This window comes from Taeniopygia guttata, chromosome 7 (assembly GCF_048771995.1).
Source record: "Taeniopygia guttata chromosome 7, bTaeGut7.mat, whole genome shotgun sequence".
NCBI classification, from domain to species: Eukaryota; Metazoa; Chordata; class Aves; order Passeriformes; family Estrildidae; genus Taeniopygia; species Taeniopygia guttata.
Genome location: NC_133032.1, coordinates 15546143 through 15573356, shown reverse-complemented (window position 1 = coordinate 15573356; position 27214 = coordinate 15546143). Strand labels below are relative to the sequence as shown.

Below are 27214 nucleotides of genomic sequence, written 5' to 3'. Positions count from 1 at the left end.
GACAGCACCACACTTCTTCCACACCCCTCTCATTACCAATTGTGCCTGCAGAGCATTCAGCACAGGCATGACATAGTGCAGTGTTGATTTAGAGGGGAGGAAAAAGTCAGTGATAAGGTGGTATGTCACTGACCTTACCTACTGAGCTGATGAAAACAATGACAGCACAAAGGCATACAGCTCAATCACTAGTAATCATTTTCTCTGTGACTCATTGAGATTTCAAAGAGCAAAAAGACTACAGAATCAATCTTGTTTCTATGAAATCACATGGATCCTCAAGTGTTAAGACAGTATTTTAAACTCACAAACTAACGAGAGAGATGAGAAAATGTTAAGACCACACCATTTTTTGACCTTCTGACATATAATTCTCAATCTTACTGTAACTCCGGCTTTTTAAAGACAGACTCAATTTCCCTGGCAAAAATACATCGTGGTGTCAAGCAAAAGACTAGTGCCTTTTTAAAAATATAATATATGACATGTCCTAAACTTTTTCTTCTGTACTTGTAGAAAGCCAAAGTCATCACAAAATAGCTTTTCAAAATAAAGCCTAGGAGAAGAGAGAGGAAGTGATACCGGACTTGCATATGCAAGACACTCTGTATATTTCAAAGTTTTAGCAAGTCTAGCACAAGATGTCCAAATGTTTTCTCTGGCTATATCTTCAGAGGCTAAACTGTGATTAATAGCATTGAAAGAACCCTTTGAAGCAGGATTGGTGACATCAAAGCCCTAATCCATGGGTGGCAGGATTTTTATAATGAGTGGGAAGCATTTTAACACATTTCAAAGGATTTACAGCATGAATAAACAATAGGCCTCTGCAGATGTACCACACACCTTTCAGAACCAGAACACATAAATAAGTGTCTATTTTAATTTAAATGTAAATAAAGTGTTAACACTTCTTTCAGATGCTAAATGACTTGTTTGCATCAACTATGGTGTTTAGCTGTTAGCTTTACAGAAAGGCAGTAACTCTAAACAGTCTTCAGAGTTTTGCTAAACTGTGCATTACATAACTAGTAAGGAGGCACGATGGGAAAAACGAAAACCAAGAACACCAAATTGCCTGTAAAGAAACCCAAATGCTGGTAATAATTCCTTAAGAGAGCAGAGCAAATCCAGTGTCCACTGTAACACTGAAAGGAACTTTTGCTCTTACTTTCCTCTGAACAAGAAAAATACCAAACCCCTGAAAATAATCTGGAGGCCAGCACTCAAACACAGCACTCTTCATTCCAACATTCTGAATTCATTTAAAGAAGCATTTATCTTCTAAGCTGCTGGCACTGGTATTGACATAATACTGCAAACCTGGCATGTTATTTCCAGATCTAACATTGTATGTTCCCTGACAGTTTAAATCATGGTCAGAACACAAGGTATGTCCACTATATTGGAAGGGGCTTTAGGCTATTATACTGTGCATGTTATATTATACTGTGTATGAGAACCACAACTGTTTGGGAAATCTTGAATATCAATGCACATACATGGTACATACTGTAAATACATGTATCTCTCAAAAGTTAAAATGAGGACTTCAATGAACAAGTAGATGGCGAAATCATTTTTCTCCCAGTTGCAATTTTGCTACTTTTGTATGTTAGAAATTACTCTTTTGGGACTTTTTTGGCTAAAATAGCTTGGAAAGTTTGTTTTTGGCTAAGTTTCAGATTAGCAAGTCTAAAGCTTAAAAGCCTTACACTGAAGAACTGATAACACATGATAAAAGAGAGCTGGGAGAAGAAAGGACTTTGAATCAGACTTTTTTGTTGCATTCTGTAACAACTTAAAAAACTCTAATAATGAAATAAAATTTAGAATGGTTCTACAGCTGCTCAAGGTTCACCACGCTCACTGTTGGCATTAGGTTTCTAGGGTTCATAATACCCCTGAGGTCTCCCTTAGTTCCTCATGCAAAACTAAAACGAAACATTTCTGATCTGGTAAGCCAAGCAAATAAATAAACCTTTTAATTAATCACAAATCTGTAATGACTTCACAAACAACAACAAAAATAACAAACAAAAACCAACAAAACAAAACCAAACCCCAAGAAACAAAAAAAAAACCCCAAAGTGTTCAGTGTCCACCTAAAAAAAGAAACGCTTTACCTATCATGCCTTTGTTCAGTAGCTACTTCCTTCTAGGAATGGATTCTTACCAGTGCTTATTTCATGTGTCAAGTGAATTCCTATGCAATTACTTGTAGCATTACATTGAATCCATGGAAAAAATATTACTAGGATTTTCTTTTTCAGCTGAAACACAAAATGATACTTCAATAAAAATTTCTGAATTACTTATCTCGTGTAGCTCATGCTCAGGAAAAATAACTACCAATCTTTAACATGTCTAACCCATTAAAACTAATGAACAGAATTAATGTGGTTTGAAAATTAGTCTACATAATAAGAAATGTTTCACTCAGGGCTAGCATGGTGCTCACAGTCAGTAAAATTTGGTACCCATCCCTGCATTTGATTTTAATTTACAAAGTAATTTATACCTTAACACATCAAAAATAATTAAATGTTAATCTACTTTATGGAAAGCATCAATATTTGAAGAACAAATATTTACAGATAATAACATGGGAAGCTTGAACTGCCATGGGTTCCTTGAAAGGTTAAACTGGTGAAAGGGTGAAAGATTACACTGTGCTTTTTAGAAATCTGGCTTCACGCCAATTATATAGTCAAAACTTTAGACAAAATATAAATTACATCCCTGCAGACCAAATGCTACCTACATTAAATCCAAGTAATGTAAAATCCTCTCAAAATTGTCTTATGTTTTGGGGATTTAGTTTTTTTTTTTTGTGTGGTTTTTGTTTGTTTGTTTGTTTGTTTGTGTTTTTGTCGGGTTTTTTTTTTTTTTTTTTGAGGGAGGGGAAAGAAAGTTAATGGTTAAAGTTAGGATTAATCTTTTAAGCATGTCCATGTTTAATTTTACTCACGTGCACTTCAGTTCAATGGGACTGCTCATCTGAACAATTAAGGCTCCTACCTATGCACCTGGATCAGAGACTAAGGTCTCTGGGATTCATTGTAACAATGGAGGAGTCAGTCAGACCTAATGTTTCTCTTTTTTTCATCAGTTCAATGAAGTTAAGAATTAAGTTAAAGCATTCTCTTTAGTGATTTAAGACGTTTTAGACATTAAAGTTTGTGAAATGCTCTTAGAGTTTTCAAGGGAAAAAGAAGTAGCAGCACAAAATCTATGCGCTCCCTGGCTAAGCTCAGGGCCAATGCTCAGCAAACCTCCCTTTGTCTTGAAGCCATTTAGAAGATCTCACATCTCTGCAAAAATGTTCTTCACTGATGCCTCATTTCAGCTAGGTGAGAAAGACCATATTATCAAAGAACAGCATCTCTTCTATTATGCAAAATCAAGCAGGAGAAATTTCAAAGTCTTTACATCACACACAAAAAAGAAATGTGGTTTTTTTTCTTTTTCAAGTTAGACTTTGGAAGTGGTCTCCAGATCTCAAAAAGGACTAGTCAACATTCCTGACTTCTCATTTGCATTCTTGTAGTTACTCACTGTGTGATCTGGCAGAATTAATGATTTGTCCGGCTGGTGACTTTATGTACTAATTAGGAAAAGTACACACTCTGGCTGGATGTTCTGATGTTACCTATGGTTTGTGCTTCATTTATTCTTAGGTGATGAGTTCTGTAGGCAGTACCAAGCAAATATTAGCAATATCAGCACTGTATTTATAATCTCATTTTGGTTATGCCTGCAATAGATCACTCCTCCCAAAGTAAGAGCATGCCAGGTAAGAAATATGTTAAGCCTTGAAACAACGTTCGGTTTGTGAAGTGCAAATGACTTACTGAGAAAAAGCCTAATGAAAATATCACCTCACTGTACATGTTGTACCAGGGATATTACCATTATATAGAGGGCCAGAACAAGCTCTTTCCTTACTCTCATATATTATATTTTATTAATTTCTTTCATGCTTCTAGTTCAGACAGAGAGGGGTTACTTCAAACACCATTTACATACAGTATAATATGGTCAGAAGTGCTACAATGCATTCGTATTTCATTGATGTTACTTCTAATCACAGCTAAGCACTCACACTCCAGAAGAGGTACAGGACCAGACAATGTCTTTGACATACACACACTCTTCTCTGTCTTTCCTTCCAGTACATTTTATCTGGCCAAAGGAAGTCGACTGCTTATCTCCATAATGAATTTTTATCTTCTGCTACTGTTAGACTAAGCTTTTAGCTCAACTACAAATGAATACATGTACTTTTTTTATTGGGTACTAATTTGAATCTGTCTATCAAAACTCTGTTCTTTTGAGTCATTGAGAGTCATTGAAGTAATTTAAGCTAATCCTGTGCAATAAAAAAGCTAAGAATCCAATTTTCTCATATACTACACATTTTACACAAGAATGTATTTATAAAAATACTGTCCATAGAGCACAACTACCAATACACATAGATCTCAACTACTGCTTCTTCTCAAAAGACAATTACTTTACTTTCTATTAAAAATAAACCAAATAAATAGTATTTCCAAAATCAGATACATATTACCAAACAGAATCTAATCAACATAAAAGCTTAGTAATAGTGAAGCCACCTGGGAATAATCTAATTGTGAATATTTGCTTCAGGAGAAAAAATATGTATGCTTTTGGTGCAGATTATTTGAAATGAAAAATCTATAATGAACTGAGGAATTCTGATACTGATTCTCAATTAGATTAAGGATTTCTTTAGTCTTTTTAGCATGAAGTAGACACCTAAAAACTTTACATTGCTAGACTGGGATTGGAGAACCTGAGTACAAGCTCAGTGCTGTTATGCTTTCTGTTGCATACATTGCAGGCACTTCAGTGGTCACTTCCTGATTACAAAGGCACACACTGGCAAATACACAGCACCATGTCTAGAGCAACAAAGAAAACTTTGCTTGTAAGCATCAACACTGCCATGTTAAAGTATTGTTTTAATTTTAGTATGCTTCTTGTAGAATGGAAGGGAACAGAGACACTGACAGCAGCTGAGACAAAATGAAAGTCAAACTGCCTACTGTATTCTGTACATATCTACATACATAGTATCTACACATACTATAGATCTGTGGATGTATGATGTCAGTAAGAAAGGTCTTAACTTTTATCCTTACCTACTAAAGAAGAACAAATTATGGTACTAATTAAACTAGTTAATAGTACTTCCCAAGGTATTTTTCTAACATTACCTTGAGTACTAACTGCTGTTTTAAGCAACATGCCCATTTTTCAAGCTAAATTGAACCAAATGTGTATTCATCTACTAGACTAGGAGTATGTTCACTGAAACACAGACCTTTCTGAATTATCATGGGCACAGTATGTGGTCACAGGACATTACAAGCAAACCTTATGCAATTCTCATAGTCCTAGGACATAACCAAACTTACAGACAGTAAGTAAAACACATATGGTATAGCCTGACAACATGATAAAGAAGTTCCTGGGCACAGGCCAAGGGATGATCGTGTGATTCTAGGAAACAGAGTGGCAGAGCAGGGACTAGATTGCTATCTGGCCACAGCCAGGAGGGCATAGGTTGGGCATCTCTGTCCAGACACAGGACTAAGGATAGGAGTGGCACACTAAGTACAGTGAGTGCTAACTATTTGAAGCTGCACCTAGAGAAAAATAAAAAACACTTTAAAAGTTTGGAAAAAGAAAAGTTCTTGTACAATACTGAGATTTTCTACTGTTTCATGTTCACCATTTTCTTTAGTTGGGTCTGTAGCCTGGCCAGCTGGAGACCCAACCAACAGGTTGGCTGAAGAAAGGCTGGGCACAGCCTGATCCAGTCAGCCTTCCAGCTGCTGCATTACAGAACCAGTTGGCTCTGCTTTTTATGATTTATATGTTGTCAGAAGACACGGGCCATTTCTTTCAGATATGGTCCTTAGTAATTTCCTTACATATCTCTTGTAGTGTACAGTTTAATGCTATTGTATGTAATCAGCTCAGTAAAACAAACCTTGAATTCTCTGGGGAACAGCAGGCAGGACAGAACACTGCTGTTGTCAGGACAGTACCTCTCCATCAATACAAGGTTTTCTGCTGCCCCAGCAGATTGCCCAGCTATCCGTACCACATCTCTGAGATTAGAAAAAAAAAAACTACAGAAGTGAATTTTCTGTGAAACTTCATTGTTGAGGAATTCTTCACTGATTTTAAGCATTGGTCAAAATAACCTTGTTCTACTTATATCTACTCAGGCTGGACACGTTTATTTCTTCTTCCAGAGGTATGTGGAAGAATAATTCTAAAACCATACACAGGCTGGAAATAGTTACCCTATGCTCTGATTCAGCTCTAGTCTCACTCATTGTTTTATGTAGCTGATATATTTTCTCTTGCACGTTATCCAAGAAATTTCCCCTCCCAAATCATATATGCTTTATCCTGAAAAGTAAAAGTATGATTATAAAGAACATCATCGTTATCTTATTGTTCTATCTATAAAGCTTCATAGTGCTCAGTTTAACTTGAGGCCAAAGTAAGTTTCTACAACAACAGTAAATAAACAGGAAATCCGGGAGAAGTCAAGAACTGTGATTTCTAGCCCTTTGCTTGTATATCCAGAGTATGTTAATTCTCCATACAATGTTTAAAACTTTTACAGTATATATTCAATCACTCAGGACCTGCTGCTGAATCTGCTCCATACATACACAGTCTGGTCAAAATCCTACTAAATCCAGTGAAGATTCCCAGTGAATTCAGTGACAAAAATTCAGGTGTAATGATGCAACTGAAAACAAATGGAAAAAATTATGGAACATTTTCTCTGTCATCAAGATCCTAAGTCTAGACAGGCTAAAAAACTGTGTCAAAGCCAGGTTTTGAAACTTCAAGGCAAGAACTATCTTTTTTAAAGTGTTAATTTAAGATGAAACAAGGTTACAGAACTTTTATAAAACTCACAGATCTTCCCATTTCTGAAATCTAGGCATTATTGATGCTGACAACTAATTTAATCAAGTCTCAAAGGCTTCTCAACTGAACCACTGCTCCCCTTGATGTCAGCACTTCTGTGTATTATCACAGTTGATACAAAATCAGTTACTTCTGTGGTAAAGCAAAACATTAATTATATTTGTATCTCCACTCTTAATGAAACAAATACTCATTCATACAAATATTCACAAACATATTTTCTTTGTCACACACTGTGACCTCCATCCAGGCAGCTCAATTAACTACTCCTGCATCAAGACAAGTCAGGTTGGAATACGGAAGACAAAGTCAAATAATAATAGATAATGCTGGTTCAGTAAAGTTCTGGCCTTTACAGCTTGCTGTAAGGTGAAGGAATAAAGAAAAATGATAAAAGCACAAAATCATAGTAAGACTGCATGAAATACTCTGAAATTAATATACAAGCTCTAGCACAGAGATTTATTTTCCACCCACTACATTCATCCTTTAGACATATTAATCCCTTAATGCAATTATTTTGAAGGAGTGGGAAATATAAGCACACTATTTGTTAAGGACACACTAAAAAACATCATGGATATTCATATGAGTAAGATTATCTGAATATTCAAGAAATTTATCTGCTCTGAAAACTCACTAGGAAATTTAAAAATAATGCTCTTCTAGGATTTGATCTTCAGAGTTACTGAATGCTTCCAATGACATACTGAGCATCTGTGACACAGTCTGACCTTACAGCACACAGTGCCTATCGAAACTGTCAAGTAAACTACTCATTTAAACAATGGTATAATGTTCTCTGAATATTTCCTTATTTAAATTCTGCATATGGTGAACAGTGAAATCCTACAGTCTACTAATTAATATTAAAAACAGAAACAGCTTTTATGTGATGTATCTTTTGTTTCCTCAATATCAATAGATTTTGAATTTAATTAGTATACAATGCAGTGTTAAGATTAATTACTATACACTACTGTGAAATCATGTTCATTATACAATTGAGAAGTTAGGCCAGAAACATGAAAATTGGGTAAGGTATCTCTTCTGAGAAAAAGGTAAAGAAAAACTATTCTCAAGATTTGTTTTAGAGAGATTAATCTATTATAAATCAAATCAGTAAATTAATTAAGATCTATTCTAAAACTTGTCCAAAAAAATCTATGCCCTCTTGCTGATTTTCAGTACAATATAATCTGTGAAGTCTCAGATTAAAAAGCAGCATAATTCTGTTTGGGTTACACCCTTTACCAAACATTATTGTGGTAAATCTAATTTGACAATTCTCAGCTGTTGTGCTTACTGCCATGTGCAATTCCAGAGATTCACTGACACTATTTATAGGGAGTTATTCTCAACAGTAAATAATTGTTATGCTTTATATAATGCTTTAGCAGGACTGAGAGCTTAACTTTGATCTGATAGATGGCCCTGTTTCTAGATGAGTTCCATTTTTATGGCTATTTCAGAGCATTTTTTGGATCCTATTGCTAACAAGTTTTATGAGTATCTGTACTGCATTTATCCTATGATGCAAAACCTTAGGACATGAAGAAAAATAAACACTGAGCTGTAAAATGTTCAAGTGCACAACTCTAAAAAGTAATTCATCACTTTACCTCCCAAAATCAGTTAAGCTACCATTAATTGAGTTCACTGATATTCCACATCTGCAACCCAGTAAAGTTCATGACTGTTATGCTGCACAGCTGTGGTTTAAAACCTCTTTGCATACAACTCACTGGCAGCAGAGCAAAAACTACAGACCAGTTAGAAGTATGAAAGCCTCCATGTCCTGAGTGAAATACACAGCTTCCATTAACTTTACCAAAATTCTTACAAAACATAAATTCTGATTAATTTTTAAGTAGAGATACTGTAATTACAATGACTTTGTTTCCAATTCATTTGACTTAAGAGTGCCTGATCTCATAAAAGGTGAAAAAACTAGCACAAAAGTACCATTGTAAGATTTTATTGTGGAATAAATTGGTAAAATTAAAATGTATTTGAGCCTTTGGTTCTATTGTGATGTATGGAATTAAGAGGAAAAAAATAAACTAAACCCAAATGGAAGCATGCTGCATTTCAGTGAGTGACACACACCAAATGAAGAGATCTACATCTGTCGGAACTCAAAATGTCCCTCAGACATTTTCAGAGGTTCCAGGCCTTGGTCAGAAGCATTTTAGACCCTGGCAAGCAGCTGAAGACAGCTGTGATTTTAAGTTTGAGCCATGGAATGAATTACCAACTTTGAAGGTGGAACAAGCGGTCACAGAGGGTTAGATGGTATAGTAGAAGTAATTACAAATTAGAGGGGAAATTTTTTTAGTATTGTACAGGGGGGTTTTAACACCTGTACAGGGGGGTTTTACTTTGTACAGGGGGGTCAGGAATTCTAAGATGGAGGAAAGTGGGCCTGATCCTTTTCTTCCTCCTTCTTCTTCCTTGCCTCCATGTTCTTGGTGATGTTGGCACTCACAGATTGGTTTAGAGTAGAAAAGCACATTGTAACATAGATAATAGGTATTGGGGAAAATCTGTAAACATATAACACGTAATATATCATATAAAAGATAGCAGCAGCCCTGGGTGGGGAGAGAGACGACGGAGACACCGGACAGTGAGGGTGTCAGGAGTGTGTGTGCCTCTGCCTGGGCCACTGACCAAAGCAGCCGCAACGGGCGAGGACAATCTTTTAGATAACGAGCAATAAACTGCCTTGAGACCGAACAACAAGAGGCTGCGGAGTTTTTCTTTGGAAGCACAGGTTGGAGGAGAGACTTCACCACCACACAAGACCCCTGAACCAATCCCGGGGTTCTCACATACATCTATTTATTGCTAGAGGAAGGGCCTGTGCTCAATAGGAGTGCACAAACATGACAGCTCAAACCTCCTAGGTTCTACTGAAAACAGTTGCAAAGCACCTCTGATTTCAACTTGCCAAGATTACGCTCTATGTACACCCAGTAGTACCTGTTCATGGGACTGAAGTGCAAGAAAATCTCTTTCCTTCAGTTTCTGACTTGTCATGAGGAATCACATGTTATCACAGTTACACACAAGTTAAAGATAGTACTCAGTTACACACAAGTTGCACACAAGTTAAAGACAATGCTCTTGTCACCAAGAAGTGGTGAAAAGCAGTTCTCTAAGTGATTTTGCAAAAGGCCATAGTTCTTCTGTTCTTTAGTGTGCATAAAACTAACCTAAAACATTTTTTTCACATTCTCCCTTAGCACATGGTCCATTAGTTGTTTATTTTGGTTTGGTTTAGTAAACAAATATACACTATTTATAATTACTTTTTATCAAAGGTTTGTAAGCAAGATCAGAGACTCAAAGGCAGAAAGAACACAGACTAAAAAAATCAATATTGAGGAGGGGAAATGACCTTTAGACAGGTGAATTATAAACAACTCATGTCTGGAAAAAAATTCTACTTCAGCCAAAAAATATTACCTTGTTAAAACATGACTAGCCAAACCCTTCATCCTAGCTGTGAAAACTCTCATCCCAATTCTCTTTAACGAAGAATTATATTTATGCTTAAATATATAGGCACCACATACAAGAAGTGTTTTTAAGCAATGATAGATTGATACTCCATTACCCTAATCCGTGAGTAATACCGAATGCTATTAAAATTATTAGATATGATGTTATTGTAGTATGTCTTCTCTGGCTTGTATTTCTTCTGTTGCTTGCATTTCTTCTCTGTAGCCAAGCAAAACCCCTACTGATCCTCGGAGCGAGGACAAGGATGTTTTGCAGTATTTCTACTCTTCTGGTGGGAAGGTTGGAAGATTTGTCTTTCCACTCCCTGCAGAAGATAACTTTCTCAAAGTTCTAAAGGTCTGTGAGTCAGGGCAAGGACAAAAGTCTGCAGAGATTGTTTCAAAAGTTGAAGATCTTGTTATGATGCAGCTTTTCTAAGAAGATAAAAACCTTGCAGACTCAAAAACCCCCAGGGGTGCTTTGCCCAAGTAATCCAACAGTACCTTATTAGTGATTCTGCAAAAATTATTGAGTATCAGGACAGTGAGCAAAATGGTCTGACTCCTCAATGGTGAATGTACCAAGGCTGTCCTTAATTTTTCCAACAAAAATCCTCTATTCAGGGCTATATTTTCTACTTCATGTGATTCCTCTTCTCTCTAATGCTTTAGCAGCAACAGTTATAATCTAAATCCAGAGACAATCAGAAATATAGTCTATCTAAATGGAAACGTGCATATTCATCTACAGTAGTGGCAGCACAAGAAGCTGTGTCTATAGTAAAACATGACAGATATGGAAGCAAGTGGGAGAACTGCTAGGTTAAAACAGAATACATTCATTCAATTTTGAAGTATAAAGCCCCTAGAAAGTGCAGATTTCAAAACAAACTAAACATTACTAGATTTCCACTGAAAGATTACAAAACAAATTGTATATGCTACAAAACTAGTTCTAGAATGTTTAAGTTCCAGTGTCCCATATGACAATGTCTCATATGTCTCATAGCTGCATACTCTATTAATGATAAATTACTATTACAAATGCATTTTTAATGTCCTGCTGTTAATTTCTGGCCCTTTAAACTGCACAGACTGCTACTGTGAAATAGAAGTATTTGCTGAGAGGGGATAAGTGTACTTGATAAATTACAAGGATTAATATGTTCTTAAATTAGTAAAAGAATTTAGCTTTTTAGTATATATTTTCTTTATGCTGCTCAGTTTTTGACAGGGGAAGATATGACAGTTATATAAATATACTTCAAACAGAGGATCATCTCAGGGTGGGAAAGGCATCTTTTTGTTCTCTTTGGTATTTAAAGAACTACATTTTCAGTCCTAGTCAGACCCACGATTTCAGTCTCGCATTCCCTCACGCCTCTGGGATAGCACCACCCAGTGGATGCGACATGTATGGGAGACCGCTGTTTGGCAAAACCTACCTACACTGCACATTCCAGAGATAGCTGCCAGCAGATGTGAGAATGTGCTGCCACTCATCTTCAAACAGAACACCACACATACTGTCAGAAAGCCTGTCAAGTCAGGGTTAAAAGAGAAGGACGGAATATGGCTTCTATGTAAATTACTAACTTTTGCATTAGTCAGTAATTGACCAAAAGCTGTACCAAGATTATGAAACTTAATCTGTATTTTTTCTGCTTTTCTTTAGGAAAGAAGCACATGTTGAGTGGAGGGAAGAGGGCTAAGAAACAAGGACAGAGTACAATGGGACACATACACACTCACTAGTCTTTTGTTTACAAATGCATCTTTGTAGCATAATCTTTCTTCACTGAGCAGACGAAGTAGCATTGCCAGCAATGCCTTCTGTTCTCAGCCAAACCTTTCATTTATCTTGCAAACTGCCAAAACTAAACCTGGCAACAATCTGATTTTAGAACACAGAGGCCCCAACACAAGATGTGAATGTCAATTATATCAGACAGCTGGAAAAAAAGAGCAAAATCACAAAGGCTTTTTAAAAATAAAAATTACATAAGAGCTTTAGGCTGTTCTTATAATACCATGCACAGAAGCACATGCACTATAATTGTTTTTATCAGAATGTCCTGTACCAACTTGACAAATACCGAAAACACTTAACTTGCAGCGTGTTCTTCACAGAAAGGTAAATGGAGGGAGAAAGCATTCAGTTAATGTGAATAGGAAACAAGAATATAAGAGACCTAAAAAAAAAAGTAGGTAAAATACACCAGCACGGTAACTGTACATTAACTGCAATGAGCAGTATCTCATACTGAACCTTCTATGCATCTCAGGCAAAATACTCAAAATGAGGGTTGCTGCTACTGAAAATAACTCTATAAAGCCAGAATAAGATGAATTTGCATGAAGGCATTAGCATTCTGATTTTAAAATAGCAATAAAAAAGAAGTATATTTGCAATAATTTGGACTGGTAACTGGACAAAGCACCCAATTGGTTTCATTCTGACAATAGCTCTAAGGTATAAAACAGCTTGTCAAGAGGGGTGTGGAGGCACATTTGACCATGTGTGCGCTTTCTTTCTTGCTTTGCTTGATCAGAATCTCTTTTATCAATTTATCACAGCCTCAAATGTAGAGTAGTAATAGACAGAAAGATTCTTTGTTCCCCACTTGGGCACAAACCAATCCTCTATCATAAACTATATTCTTTTCCATCTAAACTCCTTACAGCTGAAAGAAGCAGATTCCTCACTGGATCCCCACCTCTCAGGGGCCTCTAAAAGTGTAATTTGAGGCAGGGTAGTCGAAAGACTTTCAATTACAGGAAAAATTACCCTGTAACAGAAACCTATCCTCTGTAGTATATAAACAAAACAGATATTATGATATCAATTTTACACATGCAAAAAAAGCTCAATATAATTTTTTCTCCATATGTTCTTTTTCTATACAGAAATGTCAAGAGAGGTTATATGCATCACCAGATGCTACGAATGGGTTACTGACAGTCAAGAAATTCAAGGCAGAGAGCTGCTGCACAGCATAGAATTGCATCTACGGCCAATATACAATAAGCCTACGCAGCACTATCTAATGCATCTACCAAGTATTTCTACCTAAACACATAACCTCATCTCCATATGTTAGCTCACAATAATTTTGCAATCTAGTACAATCCATTGTATTTAGATTTAGTATTACATGTATTTTTCCCACCCATTACGAAAACGATGCTTTAAAAGTATTGAGAGAAATATTCATTTGCTGGCTTGTTTGCATGGATACTGTAGAACTATCATTTGCATATGGTACTGGCATTCTGGCATCTATCTATGGAGTAATCAAACTTCATCTTGCTGTTTTATTTAGATACAGATCTGGCACTTTCACGTAAGTCAAAGTCTACAAGCTTTAAATCAAAAGAATTACTTCTAGCCTGTTAGTATATGGCTTTCACGATTTGTGAGAAACTATGTATTACATCAGTGCTTCTAAATTGTAGGATATTACCTCCAAAACACCTTGATCTATATCACATGATTTATGAACTGTAAGGCGTGGTACACAAGAATCTACCGAGTACTGATCTTAGTGAAGGACTAAGAACTAGAAACTCCTATGTTTTTATCCTGCTCTGAGAATGAGCTCTTGCCCTAGAAATCTGAAAATCCCCCTTTCTCTGGAGTCAGGGAAGAATCTTGCTGCACAAGATTCATGACAAGAAATGAAATCTTAAAATCAGAGAACAAACACTCTGGAAAGGAGATATGATAAAATTATTGAAAAAAAAATGTCCGGAATCAAGTAAGAGTTTGAGAGGAACAGGTAGCTGAAGAAGCTGCAATGTTAGCAAAGCTGTGCAAAACATACCTGTTTTTGTTAATGGGCTAGAGAACAGCTGCTGAAGAAGCTTGTTCTCTGAAGTTCGTAACACCACCACTATGTCAGCAGGAAGAGTGTCTCTGTTCTTCTCAAGGAATGCAGAGGCATCATATAATACCTAGTGTGGGAAAACAGAATCAGAAATTTTGACAAAAAGGGTTACCCAAAGCTACTATATTCTTTAGAATGTGAACGCTCAGGAATACCAAGTACACCAGCTAGATTGGTCTGAAAAGCAGATGAATTACTGCAAAGGTCTTAAAAGTGAACTATAGCAGTGTGTTCAGGATGAAAACTGGCTATACAGAGTATCTATATTCATAGAGTGCTATTGCATATCAAATTCGGTTAAATGGCTTAAATCCTGTTGTGCTATGCTTGGCCATGTCAAATGATTCCATGCATGATGCAATACAACAGAGATATTTCATTAAAGCTTCAGTTGATCATTTACTTGTGATGTAAGAAATGGTTCTCAGGTGGTTACTTTCTGCATCAAACCTGTGATCTATAAGTAGACCTGATGGAGGAACAGTAGTAAGTTGGACACACTGTAGGTAATCAGCTTCTCATGGCACTGAAAATCATATTAGGACAACAAAACATTCCTCTATTTCAATTATTTTAACCATTTTCAATAGAAATTAATGCCTGGATATTTGTATTAATATAAGAATTGGTTAATTTTTCATGTTGTTTAATTGCAATGATTTTCAGAGCTGTTTTATTATCACTAGCAATATTCCTCTCTAGTCCAATTTCCCTGGAGTCCATTAATCATTAATTTACACAGAAATTGAATGTTCTCTGGCAATAGAAAACTGGTCAGTATTGTTTTTATAATTTGGCCATGTGGGTACAAAGAATTAACTAAAACTATGTGAATTTTAATAATTATTCTTAACAATACAGCCTGACCAAAGTTACTAGAATACATCTTCAAATTTTGGAGTTTTATAATGATCCAAAGATGAGACTTAATTGATAACTATATAAAACATGGCTATTTTGATTTTGTCTGTGAACAAATATTCGGTCCTGAGCAAGCAAAGCACATGTTATGGTGAAAACTGGACTGTTACTCCCCACATAAAATAATACATGAATGTGAACCTCTGAGAACAAAAGGTACAAAGTATAAGAAAACACCTCTACTAGCAAGTCCCCATCTTTCCAATGCACTCTATAGGATTTTAAGTTCTGTTACACATACTGGTTTACATTGCTTTTCATGCATATACTTTGCAAGACACTCTGCAAGACATTCACACAGCACTACTGCGGCACTCACGTGCTGTTACTAAGCACACAGCCTGCCCTGGCTCCACAGAGTCCCTCCTTTCAGATGACTGTAGTACTGGCATTTCTGAGGCCAGGTTTCTTGCAGAAAAAAGATGCTTACTGTCTACAGAATCTGTGTAAGAGCCCAAAGGAGAGGCTCCAAAATGGACTGCTACACATGGAAGTTTCATTATAGAGTGTGTGCTTGCACAAACTTTATCATTTTTCCTATTAAAATGAGGGGAAAAAAACCATAAAGCAGAATAATAAAAACAAATTATGACCATACTATTATTTGAACTAAATAAAAATCACATGACCTTACCTTTCCAGCATAGTGCTGAATTCCAAATGACAGCTCCACTCCTTTTGGTCTCCAAAAGTATTTGCATCGTAAGTTATCTTCAAACTTATCTAGACATTGAGAAAAGATGTTGATTTAAGTGACAGAGTGATTAACTACAATCTTCATCCTAATTAGCTTGCTAAATTGCTGCTCAAGAAGTCAGAACTGCTATAAATTCATATTATCAGATTGCTCAGAAATACCAAGCTGTCACATCTGAATGGAACAGTTCATTTTAAACTAGCCCAATAAGACTGTCTTTAAAAATCACTGTTTGTGGATGCCCTTGTACATGGAAAAATATTAAGTAGGAAGACCGAATGAGAAGATGTGGTGATTTCTCATATTTTGCAATGAATTTACTTATGTATATGCAGGGTTTGGGATGAGTTTATTTTTTATACATATATGCCCTCAAAACTGTGCATATATCATGGTCACTTAAATGCCTGCTATTTCTATTTTCTCTATCTTCCTTTCTGCATTCATTTAGTTTTATGCATCAGGTTTTAAGGACATGTTTATGTGCTCAATCTGGAACTGTACCTTTGGACTTCTGCAGAAAAAAAGAAGCTTCTCTATAAAATCTCTTCTAAGGAGACCTTCTGTTTCCTGTGATTACCCCTAAAGAGCTGACAGAAGAAGGAACTCGGGTTTCTAAGAAAAATGTCTTTTATGCCCTGTGATATTGTGTAGGCTCTTTAATATTTTGTAATGAAATTGGTGCTGTCCGCCCAACACTGAGGGCCCAGGTAGCAATTCCTGCTGAGCCAAGGAAACAACCCTGGAAAGAAGCAGGATCCAAAGTAACCCATGTTAGTAAGAACTAGTGTTTATACTGTGAAACTTGCTTTAGTATAAAAGCAATTTATCTGAACAAGCAACTAGAGACCTGAGACCAGAATCAATTGAGAACATTCTCTGTCATGCTGTGTATGTCAGAAAATATTATCAAAATATTTTTTTGTAATGTTAGAATCCATTAATATTTTTGTTAGGTTTTTCATTCTATTACCGCTTAGTCTATAACCATTTAATTAATTGAGCTTGTATTTAAAGCAAAAACAACTAAGTTTGGAATTTCTGGAGGCTGGGACGGAGTTGTGGAATTAATGACTGTCTGGCAGACCTGGGCAGGGCAAAATATCCCACTTTGCTATCTGCCTGAGGGATCCTGCTGTGCTGTGCAGGGATCAGCAGAAAGGCCGATCAGCACTGGGCAAAGGAAAGTACCGCTGGAAGCAGAAGTTCAGTATTCACTCTCAACTGATTTACACAACCCAATACAGAGAGGCAGACAACTTTCGCACACACAGGAGAAGTGCTGGAGGTCCACCCTGGAGTGTGCCCGCCTGTGCCGTTCCAGCGGCCGCTCCGAGGCTCCCGCCGCAGCCGCCTCCCCGCCCAGCCCGCCGCCATCGCCCCGTGAGGGAGACGCGGCCGAGCTCGCGCCACAGCGCCCCCTGCCGGCGCAGGGGAACCATCGCAGCCGCCCTGCCGGGCCGGGGCCCGCAGCGCCCCTGCCGGCCCTGCCCGGAACTGCACCCAAGGGGAAGCGCCCGCAGCCGAGCGAAGGCGGCCCCGGGGCTGCTGCTCGGGTTGGGTTGGGTTGGGATGGGTTGGGTTGGGTTGGGTTGGGTTGGGTTGGGTTGGGTTGGGTTGGGTTGGGTTGGGTTGGGTTGGGTTGGGCTGGGTTGGGATGGGTTGGGATGGGTTGGGTTGGGTTGGGTTGGGTTGGGTTGGGTTGGGTTTGGTGCTGCTGCCCGTGCTGTTGGTTGCTTGTCTTGTTAAATACATCTACATGTGTACATATATTAATAAAGAACTATTACTCCTTTTCCCATATCGTTGCCTGAAAGCCCATTAATTTCAAAGTTATAATAATAATTCAAAGAGTAGGAGGTCATATTTTCTATTCCAAAGGAGGTTCCTTCCTTCCTTGGCAGACACCTGTGTCTCAAACCAAGAAAAGGAGCAGAATGAAACCATAGTACTCATTCTGTCTGTGACCTGAATTCTAGTTTCAGCTCAGCCTAGCTTGTACATGGGTTGTGCAATTTAACTGGAAATTGATGCTTTTCTTGAACAGTTTGGGTCTCTGCAGCACATTCTATTGAAGGAAATGGAACTCTGTCTCATATCGCAGGGGAAAATGCAGCTCTAGTAAATAAACACAACAAAACAGCTTTAAACATGGCATGTGCTGCATATTTAAAATTGGCACCAAAATTTGTCAAAATATTATGTAAAATATGCATGAAGAAAAGGAAATACTCAGCCAGACCGCACACCAGAAATAGCACACACTTCCTATTTCTTATGAGATAATCTGGAGTCAAGCAATATTTTCTAATTGAATAAACATAGGCCTAGGAGCCTGGGAAGTCTAAATTTTACTCTCCACACTAACATACATGGACAAGACACAGGATATTTCTTTGTAACATGGAAAAAAAAATAAGCTCTTGCCACCTGATACTTATGACAACTTTTCCATTTTGAAAAGAATAGAAAACATGTAAACAGAAAAATGATGAAACACAATGAAAAATATACTTAGATTATCAAATGAAATTAAACAGCCTCAGGACAACTAGGGTGGGAAAACTCAAGTAAAGGTGACACTGCACTTATAATACATTTGTCATTTCCCAGAGTTTTACTTGTACATACCAACTAAAGTTAGGTCTGTTGCCTGAGGAAATCGACTTTCTTCATCTAGCAGAGACAGGAGACCCATGGGTTTCTGAAGGAACATATCTAGAAGTGGACGGTTGTCCTCATACTCCACTGTAGTGGCATCAATTCCCTCACTCTGGTATTCCATCTACAAAAGTTACCAGCACAGTTTTAATACGAAAACAGTAAAAGCAACATCATCATCAGGGCATTTATGGTGCACAGCAATGCTCTATAGGTCTCAACCACATTATTTATAAAATGTCAACAGAACGACGTCATTATCTCACATTTAAATCACATACTCATTTCATAAAGCATTCCTGAATATGATTATAATGTAGGACACCTGATTCAGCTAGACCTCAACAGAGTTGAATTTACCTGCTCCAGTGCAAAGATATGCTGATTGAAATAAAACTGGATCTGTTCATTAGCAATATTTATGCACAGTTGTTCAAAAGAATTTCTTGCGAAGTTCTCAAATCCAAATATATCTAGTATTCCAACATTCATCCCACTTTCAGCACTGCTGCATGTGAAGATACAAACAAAATTCATTATGGGCAACACCAAGTTAAAATAAAAATGAATTTGCTAACTAAGATTGTATAACTGATTTACTCTGATGCAAAAATAAAGGAGAAAAAGTGTGTCTGAACCTAAGACAACTTGTGCATTTGTTCAGCATTGCTAAGAGTTCTGTTTTCCACTTGCTTCTTGCAAATATCCATGAAGAAGGCAGGAAAATCACAGGTATAAACAGACACTTAGCAGCCATATTGAAATGGGGTTTCAGTAGGCAATTCCCAAATAAAATCTCCTGTCTGCTCCTCCAGGCAGCAGGTGTCAAGGTTTAACGGTACATTTTTGCTACACTCATTCAGACATGTAATTACCAAATCTGCTACTACAAGCTACACTGTTAAAAGTCCATGTGCTAACTCAAGTGCACTCAGTCACTGCCAGAACCGCATGTGAAATGGATGAGAATATGTCTACATGACATAGCGAAGTAGCAAGTAGAGATCTCAGATCAGAGGTATTTTCACATCACCCGAGAGGTTCCCTTGTTTCTAAAATCTCTACAGCTTCTTCAAAAGATCAAACCAGCCAGATCAGTGCCTGGCAATGAAATCATAAGGGTGCGCAATATAATGTTTCTGTAATTATAAAAAAATAAAAAAATAATCATATCTGAAAAAGCAGCACAATAATAATCTGAAACTTATTACTTCCTTACAAAAGCAGGGGGGCTGAAAGGACTGTAAAAGGATTTTTTTCAGTGTACTTCAATTATTTATCAGCCTCTTGTATGATTTTCACGTTCACTACATAGGAAGCATCTTTCAAAAAAATTGTACAGCACTTCAACCACCCAATTTCCATTGACTTAAGTAGCTAAATTCTATTCAGCTCTTTGAAAATGATGGGCTTAATGTCCTGGAAACAGGATTCAGTATCACAGCATGAAAGGCATTTTCATGCCTTAGCCAAAATAAACACAGCACTTTTTCTGCAAAATCAAAAATATACAAATGGATGAACCCATCAGACATATGCACAGTAAGTACACATGATCCAGTGGTGTGTGACTTGCCATATATTTTTATCTGGCTGAAGCAGTGTATTAATACGATTCACGATCCAGCTGAAGAGCCGGCCATAAAGTGCTTTTGACATGGCATCCCGCACGTCCGCTGCTTTGTCCACAGTGTTCGTCCGGATAATTGTCTCGCCCCGTGTTACAACACAATGGGAGGTTAGGGCTTCTTGAAGTTCTTCTGACCCAATGCTTAGTAGTGCAGCAGCTAAAAGACAGTCGAAAAAGACACAGAATTGTGATTATGCAGTTGAAATCACCAGCATTGACCAACTGCTACCGTGAGCTAGAGACTATCACAAATAGAGTCAAGTTGCATATACAGAACTGACAATGTTAAAAAGTATATACCATTATCTAAGGCTTCTGGGTTAGGAACCTCACTTTTATCTGTTTGGTGTTGTGAAGAAATAGCAGCAAACTCAATATTTCCAGTATTTAAGATTCCAGTCAGTATTCTGTACACTGAATACACTTCCTGTAAAAGATGACAAGAAACATTTTTAAAGAATTCAGTTAGCTACACACATCATATTTAGGCTATGAAATAAAAACATGGGCACTGGAATGGATATTAAAGCTTGTAGCTTTCTCTAAGATCAAGTTCTACAAGTTCAAGTAAGCTTCTATTTACACAAGAAATAGTGTGACAGAATTGCTGGAGTACTAACTGGGACTTCAGTCTGGTCTTGCCTTCTGAGTGGGGGGTTATGCTTTCACAGTTCACTTCTGTCATAACAGAGATTTTGTGGCTCACAAAATTTTGTACATCCACAAAACCAAAGGGCAGTACTGGAGGTGGTTTTCCTAAATAAGGTCAATAATGGTTTACCAACTGAATCTCTTACCTCATCAGTAAATCCTATAATTCTAAAACAATGCTGAATTGCTTCAAATTGTCTTCCATAGGAATCTTTAGTAACAATATCATGCATTACTCTTCCAGTTTCATTATCAATATATCTAAACAGAGTGGGAGAAAGAAGGCATCACTCTACCACGTATGTCAATACAAGCTTCAGTTACTTAAATGCAAGTACCACAGTAACTGGAAAGAATTTATCTCAATAACTTTCAATTATATAGTTTGATGCTAATTCATAAGAAGCTTTTGTTTCTGTTGCATTAATATCTGCATTATTTTTTGTTAATATCAAATAATGTTACCAACATTTCACACACATCTCTTCACCCAGTACAAATCAGATGCACTCAAAGTACAAATATAAATTAAAAACCTCCAAAGCATATTCTGGGTTCTTCCTGAACCTGAAGCATTATGGTAAGAAATCATAAGGAGGGTTGTCTGCATTTGAAAGTATGACGAAATATCTAATGAGCTTGGTTCGTCCTCCTTCTGTTTTAATAGTTCAACTTCTCAAACAAATGCAAATAATTTAATGCCTTAGTGTCCATCTTCTTCCCACCTTGGGAAGATTAAAAAGGATCCTTAAGGAATGGAGAAGTATTAAGACAGATTTGAAGGCATCATACCGAAAGCAAGTGCTGATCAATGGGTAATTACAATGAGCAGTTAAAACAAGTGAGCAATAGTTACCTAGGAGGCTTTTTATCAGGAAGTCTATATTCAGAAAGTTTCTTCTGATGATAAAGACCAGCATAAATATAATAAAATATATGGAAATTTTTTTCTCCCCTGGAAAAAAAAAGTTTCCTTTTAAAGCAACTGTGTTTATTCTTGTGGCATCTTGTACAATGAATATAAAAGTAGTTCTCATAATGAGCTCACTGAAGCAAGGTAGCAGATCTCCCACTTGTTCTAGTAGTGTAGGATTAGCAGCTGTGAAACACAGAAAACCCAGTGAACACAACATTTCCCCAAAGAATTAAGTGGCTCTGGCTTCTACTCCAAACGAACAGGACTGTTCTTGTTGTCATAGTACTGGTACTGGTATTTTAGCAGAAGACAGAAAAATATCTAAACCACAGAATTTTTGATAATTAAATCAAATCAAACAACTACATAAACGCTATAGAACAGACAATTAATATACCTACACAGCCTGTTTTATGACCCTTGATTTTTCAAGTAGATATTCAGAAATCTTTGCCCCCATTACAGCTCCTGTAGGTGTAAACATCATTTCCAGATATTTTCCAAAGCGACTTGAGTTATCATTGATGGCAGTGCAGGCATTTCCAAATGCTTCAACCAGAGGATTCACCTGAAGAATTTTCTCACGCAAAGCACGGTTATTGGCCTTGACAGAAGAGATACAAATCAGAAGGATAATTGAAAGAATATAGTGCTTACCCCCAAACAAATTCTTGCTCCAGAAGAATTGTATGGAATAAGGTACTGTGCTGACCTTTCTATTTATACAACAAGAGATCCAACAAACTGATAAAATCTCCCACAGGTAGCAAAATACAGATTTTTCTTTCTCTGCAATTGTTCCACCTTTGACTTGTTTTATAATCAGTTAAGAATACGAAAACCACAGCGGATTAAAGAAGTCTACTTAGGGTTAAGCTGACATGGTAAATTTTGCAATTATTTTGTGTTAATATCATTACTCATAACATTTAAATGTGTAAAGGCTTCTAAGATTAGAGCCACAGTAATATTTTTTTATTCTTTATTGTATAAATAATGTTATATGCGATAAACACTGTACATACCTACAGGTACCAAACACAGAATTTAGCACCTTCTTTTTAAAAAACTATTGACTGGCCTGGTGTGACTCACACTCTTGCATCTTAAGTCAATACTCTCACAAGCATTATTACTATGTCCCTACATCAAGTGTGACAATTCACATGAACAGCTTTAAGTACTAAAGATTAAATAAAGTGAACACTGGGGTAAGGTTGGGAGGATTTCTTAATAATTTTACATAATTGTCTAGGAAATACCTTTCCCAAGAAGGTCAAATGTTGGACGATCAGGTGGGCACTTTCTGTTTTTCCAGCACCACTTTCCCCACTGATGATAATACACTGAACACACACAAAAAAATATTTAAGTGCATAGTTAATCATATGGTTGTTTTCTGCTATTAGTACTCCTACCCATTATTTAATGTTTAGTACCAAAACTATAGAATACTTTAAGGGTCAACTCCCTTTTGAAACGGCTCAGTGTAGTAATTTATTCCCTAGATTACTAAAATGCATCTTGCCATGCCTGATCCCAAGGTGCATGTATGAAGCAGTGACTGAATTTTGAAGGGCTAGAACACATAAACAAGTGACCATGTCAGCTCACTGCATTGACTTCATATGAATTAACCTGAATCACAGGGTATAGCTGTTTTTGACACACTGACCAAAAGCTTGTTTTGAAAAACAATCTTAAATAATAGGTCCTGTATAGAGAGGCTATTCTGTAGCTGATGCTGATCTTCAGGCCAGAACAGCAAACTAGCTTATAAGCATTTCAGAAAAACGTGCATCTGATCACTGGGTGATTCTGGGAGGACATATCCACCTCCTTCCTGTGTCAGCAGTCCTTAACTCATGTTATTTTATAGGCTCTTCAAAAGGCTTCCAGACTCAAGACACTACTTAGAATGGTCTAAATAACTTCTCTCTGCTGTTATGCTTCATGGGCAAAATGGAAGTTGAAAACCAGTTCCCACCTGAACACTGAAGAATGCATCATAGAAAGTTTGAATTCTAACAGCATTTATTATTTACCCTTTTCCCCCCATGTATTCTACAGACCACAAATACAAACATTCTACTTAAGGCACATTGTCAACTCTCATATAATTAAAATACCAACACTGAGCAGCTGCACAGATTCACAGGTTTTTATGCAAACATCCAAAAACTATTGGCGTAATACTGTGAATACACAAGATTCTTGTCTGGGAAAAGATACAAGGTCCTAAAATACTTGATGCAATGCCCCTTCATATAGAACTGAGCTTTGTGAAAAGGTTTGAAAGATGCAGCAGTTGTCTGGTGGTACCTTGTGGTGCCTGACAGCAGGTACAGGGACCAGCTCTATGTAATGTATGCAATATGACATTTGCAGCTCATTTATTTGCTTCCTGACAGTTATTTTTGCTCCAGGAAATAGTATTACATCAGTTACACTACCCAACTGTCATAGGGTGACCAATATTTTTCCTCAGATAACAAATTCTCACATAAGTTACTCTAACATGAGTACTTGTTTTCTTTAATACCTCCATCAGAGAACATGTAAGTCATTAAAGAAGTATTAAACATCTCCCAGGCCAGTGTACTTTCACATAATCAGTAAAACTCCTGTTTTCTTCCTCTTCAATATCCCTTTCATTTGTCTTATTTTTTTGGCATTTCCTGATTTCAGGCTTTTTATTATTTTATTCTGGTTTTGTGACATAAAGAGAATGCTTTCTGTTAATTATATGTGTGATGTGCAAGGTAAAATCAGGAGGATTTTATGAACAAGAATAATTATCAGTCTTCAATATTCATGTACACACAGTACATCAAATTAGAAAGAGTATGAAGTTATAATCTTGAGAATGTAGTAAAATCTTCTACAACATGGTATTTTATTTTCATTAAAATCACTGCTATATAATTGGATTTGTGTCCTTCCTACATTTATAATAGAACCATACTTGATTTATTTTACTAAAAAATTGCTGATGGTTCTTATTTTTTGTGACTTAGCATCTTTTTGCAATAGAAAAGTAGTTCAAACTCTGTTAATCTGCTATGGCATTGAGAACCCTCTATTTAACACAAGTATAAATTATTGAGATACCTAAGACAGACCTAGAATCAGAATGTGCAGCAATACTTTGCAGCTGGAGTCAACAGCCAGGACATCATAGGTGTCCAGGAAACTATATTGGTCAGGTATCTCCATTATCTTATTTGACTTTTCAGCCCCTTTCATATCATTATGTCCTCCTTAGAACCCCCAAATCTGACCAGATTTCAAATCTGGTTTTGCTGATTTAGGAATAAAAGGCTTAAAGAAAAAATTTCCCAAAATACAGTATAACAGAACATTATTCACAGCCCTGTAGCACAGTGGCAGTATGATTAATACAAAAGCTAAACCAAAATGAACAGATCCTTACCTGATCCTTGCTGAATGTAACCATGCTTTGGTAGGCAGCATCTGCAGAGGCAAATATGTGGGGGGGATTTGATGAACGCTTCACACCATGGTAAAGCTTGGAGAACTAAATTCAAAGAAATATACACAATAGTTAAAATACACAACATAGCTACGTAATTAAGAATTGAGAAGAAGACAGTAACTATCATCTGTTCAACAGAAAAGTTGCCTGATATACCACAGAACTTCCACTGAATCACCTGGAATGGGAGTGGTAATTCTTGGCACTGCTCAGTTTGCAGAACACAAATTACAACACCGAGAACGCACTCTGATGTTTTCCACACAAGACAATGAAGAGAACTGTATCACAAGGAAGAGAATTTCAAACACAAGCCTTCAATCAAGGAAACAACCAGTTCATACAAAAGAAACTTACAGTCAATCTGAATTCTGGCCCCCTATCTGAAGCCCTGATTTTGGCATCCATGGAGACTAAGTTATTTCTAGCTCCACCTCTCTTCCCATTTGTAGGAAATTTAACTGGCCTTTATGCTTACAGTATTTGATTCATTCCGTTCTTTTAAGGCAGAGCTGATGGCACAGGACATATAATAAGCCTCAGTCAGAGCAATTCTTTGGGAAGCAAAAACCTCAGCATGAGAAGGTTCATATAACCATCATCTGTTTCCAAGCAGAAAGCCCTAAATGCTAGACAAGAGGCACAGCTGTGCCCAGGGTAATCTCTGTTCCTCCTTTGGAATTGTGCCTCCAAGAAGTGAATAAAATCAAATGAACCCAAATTTAACAAACAAAACAGAAGAAAAAAAAATTTAGCTGTACTGTTCTGGAAAAAGAAAAGGCTGAGGTTTAGTCTGTGCTCCCAACTTCCAGCATCACTTAAGTATTTTAGCTGGTAGCATAATTATATAAAATGTAAATCAACTTCCATCTTTAGTTTGGAATCTCTCTTACCTGGGGAGAATAAATGCTGAGATTCTGGAAGGGGTTCAAGGCTATTAAAATGTCTCCAACATAAGTATAAATCTGTAAGTCAGCATAACGTTTTTGCAGCTGATGGATAATTGTTTCCTGAGAAGATTACAGAAAGTTTGATAGTTATACAGTATTTTCCCATTTAGGAAGATTTTTGTAAATATACTGAGAACATTGTTCAAGAAATACTTATTGTAAGTGTTTCTAATTATATTTTAAATGCCAAACCCACAAAATAAAATATTTTCCAAATTCTTTCTAATGTCATAAAACTAAGTTAAATGGCCACTCCTAATTGCAAATTAGAATATTTTCTTATATCAGCCTGAGAAGTAAATTGTCTGAAGAGAAAATGGTGGTAACATGTTATTGCTGCACTTCACAGTACATGTCCATTTAAATTTTTTTCATTTGGCCATAAAACAAGGATAATCATTTTTCAAGGATTAAATTTTAAGTAGTGGCAAAAGATTGTTTTAACAGGACAATAGCTCAATTTAGTATTATGTCTTTTTCTTGCTGGCATGTAATTAAAGGATTATCAACACAAAAATGTATAGATACTCTGAAATAGGTGATACAGTGAAATATGAAATTGATAGTTTTGTCATTTTTTAGTCAGACGCAGTAGATAATACATTATCCTATATAATTTGATTATTTTAGAAAAAAATCACTTAAATCTACATCTTTATGACTAAACTTTGTATTTTAGGAAACTCACAAAAATAATTTAAACTAGCATCACTCATAAGTTTTTCCACATAATAGTATTCACTGCTACTACTTTTATGCAACTATATGAATTAACAAAGTGAGTGCAGCAGATCAGTTATGTGAGAACTCTTTTGCCTTGGAGGAACAAAAGATTGCAAGAAGGAAATATTCTCATTCTGCTAAGAGATACCTAAAAAGCAGAAACAGGCAAGAACGTGAAGAACCGTTGTC

At 36.7% G+C, this 27214-nt stretch overlaps 1 protein-coding gene across 8 annotated transcripts in view; it reads right to left on the bottom strand.

Moving 5' to 3' along the window:
- Positions 1-27214, bottom strand: part of MYO3B (myosin IIIB) — a 198072-nt gene that overhangs the window by 78756 nt on the left and 92102 nt on the right. For 5 of the 8 annotated variants that reach the window (XR_012056978.1, XM_072932222.1, XM_030278424.4 and 2 more), the window contains 12 exons: positions 26246-26362; positions 25290-25394; positions 23119-23202; positions 22258-22460; positions 21797-21895; positions 21087-21201; positions 20590-20716; positions 20236-20446; positions 19020-19167; positions 18630-18783; positions 15936-16024; positions 14318-14447 (listed from right to left, as the gene is read on the bottom strand). Coding sequence is in view for 5 of the 8 variants with exons in the window: in XM_072932222.1 (XP_072788323.1) it covers positions 14318-14447; positions 15936-16024; positions 18630-18783; positions 19020-19167; positions 20236-20446; positions 20590-20716; positions 21087-21201; positions 21797-21895; positions 22258-22460; positions 23119-23202; positions 25290-25394; positions 26246-26362 (1582 nt within the window). In the remaining 3 variants the exon portion in view is untranslated. Of the gene's footprint in view, positions 1-14317; positions 14448-15935; positions 16025-18629; positions 18784-19019; positions 19168-20235; positions 20447-20589; positions 20717-21086; positions 21202-21796; positions 21896-22253; positions 22461-23118; positions 23203-25289; positions 25395-26245; positions 26363-27214 lie in introns of those variants that run through there. The other 3 variants (XR_012056979.1, XR_012056980.1, XM_072932224.1) reach the window with 3 other exon arrangements.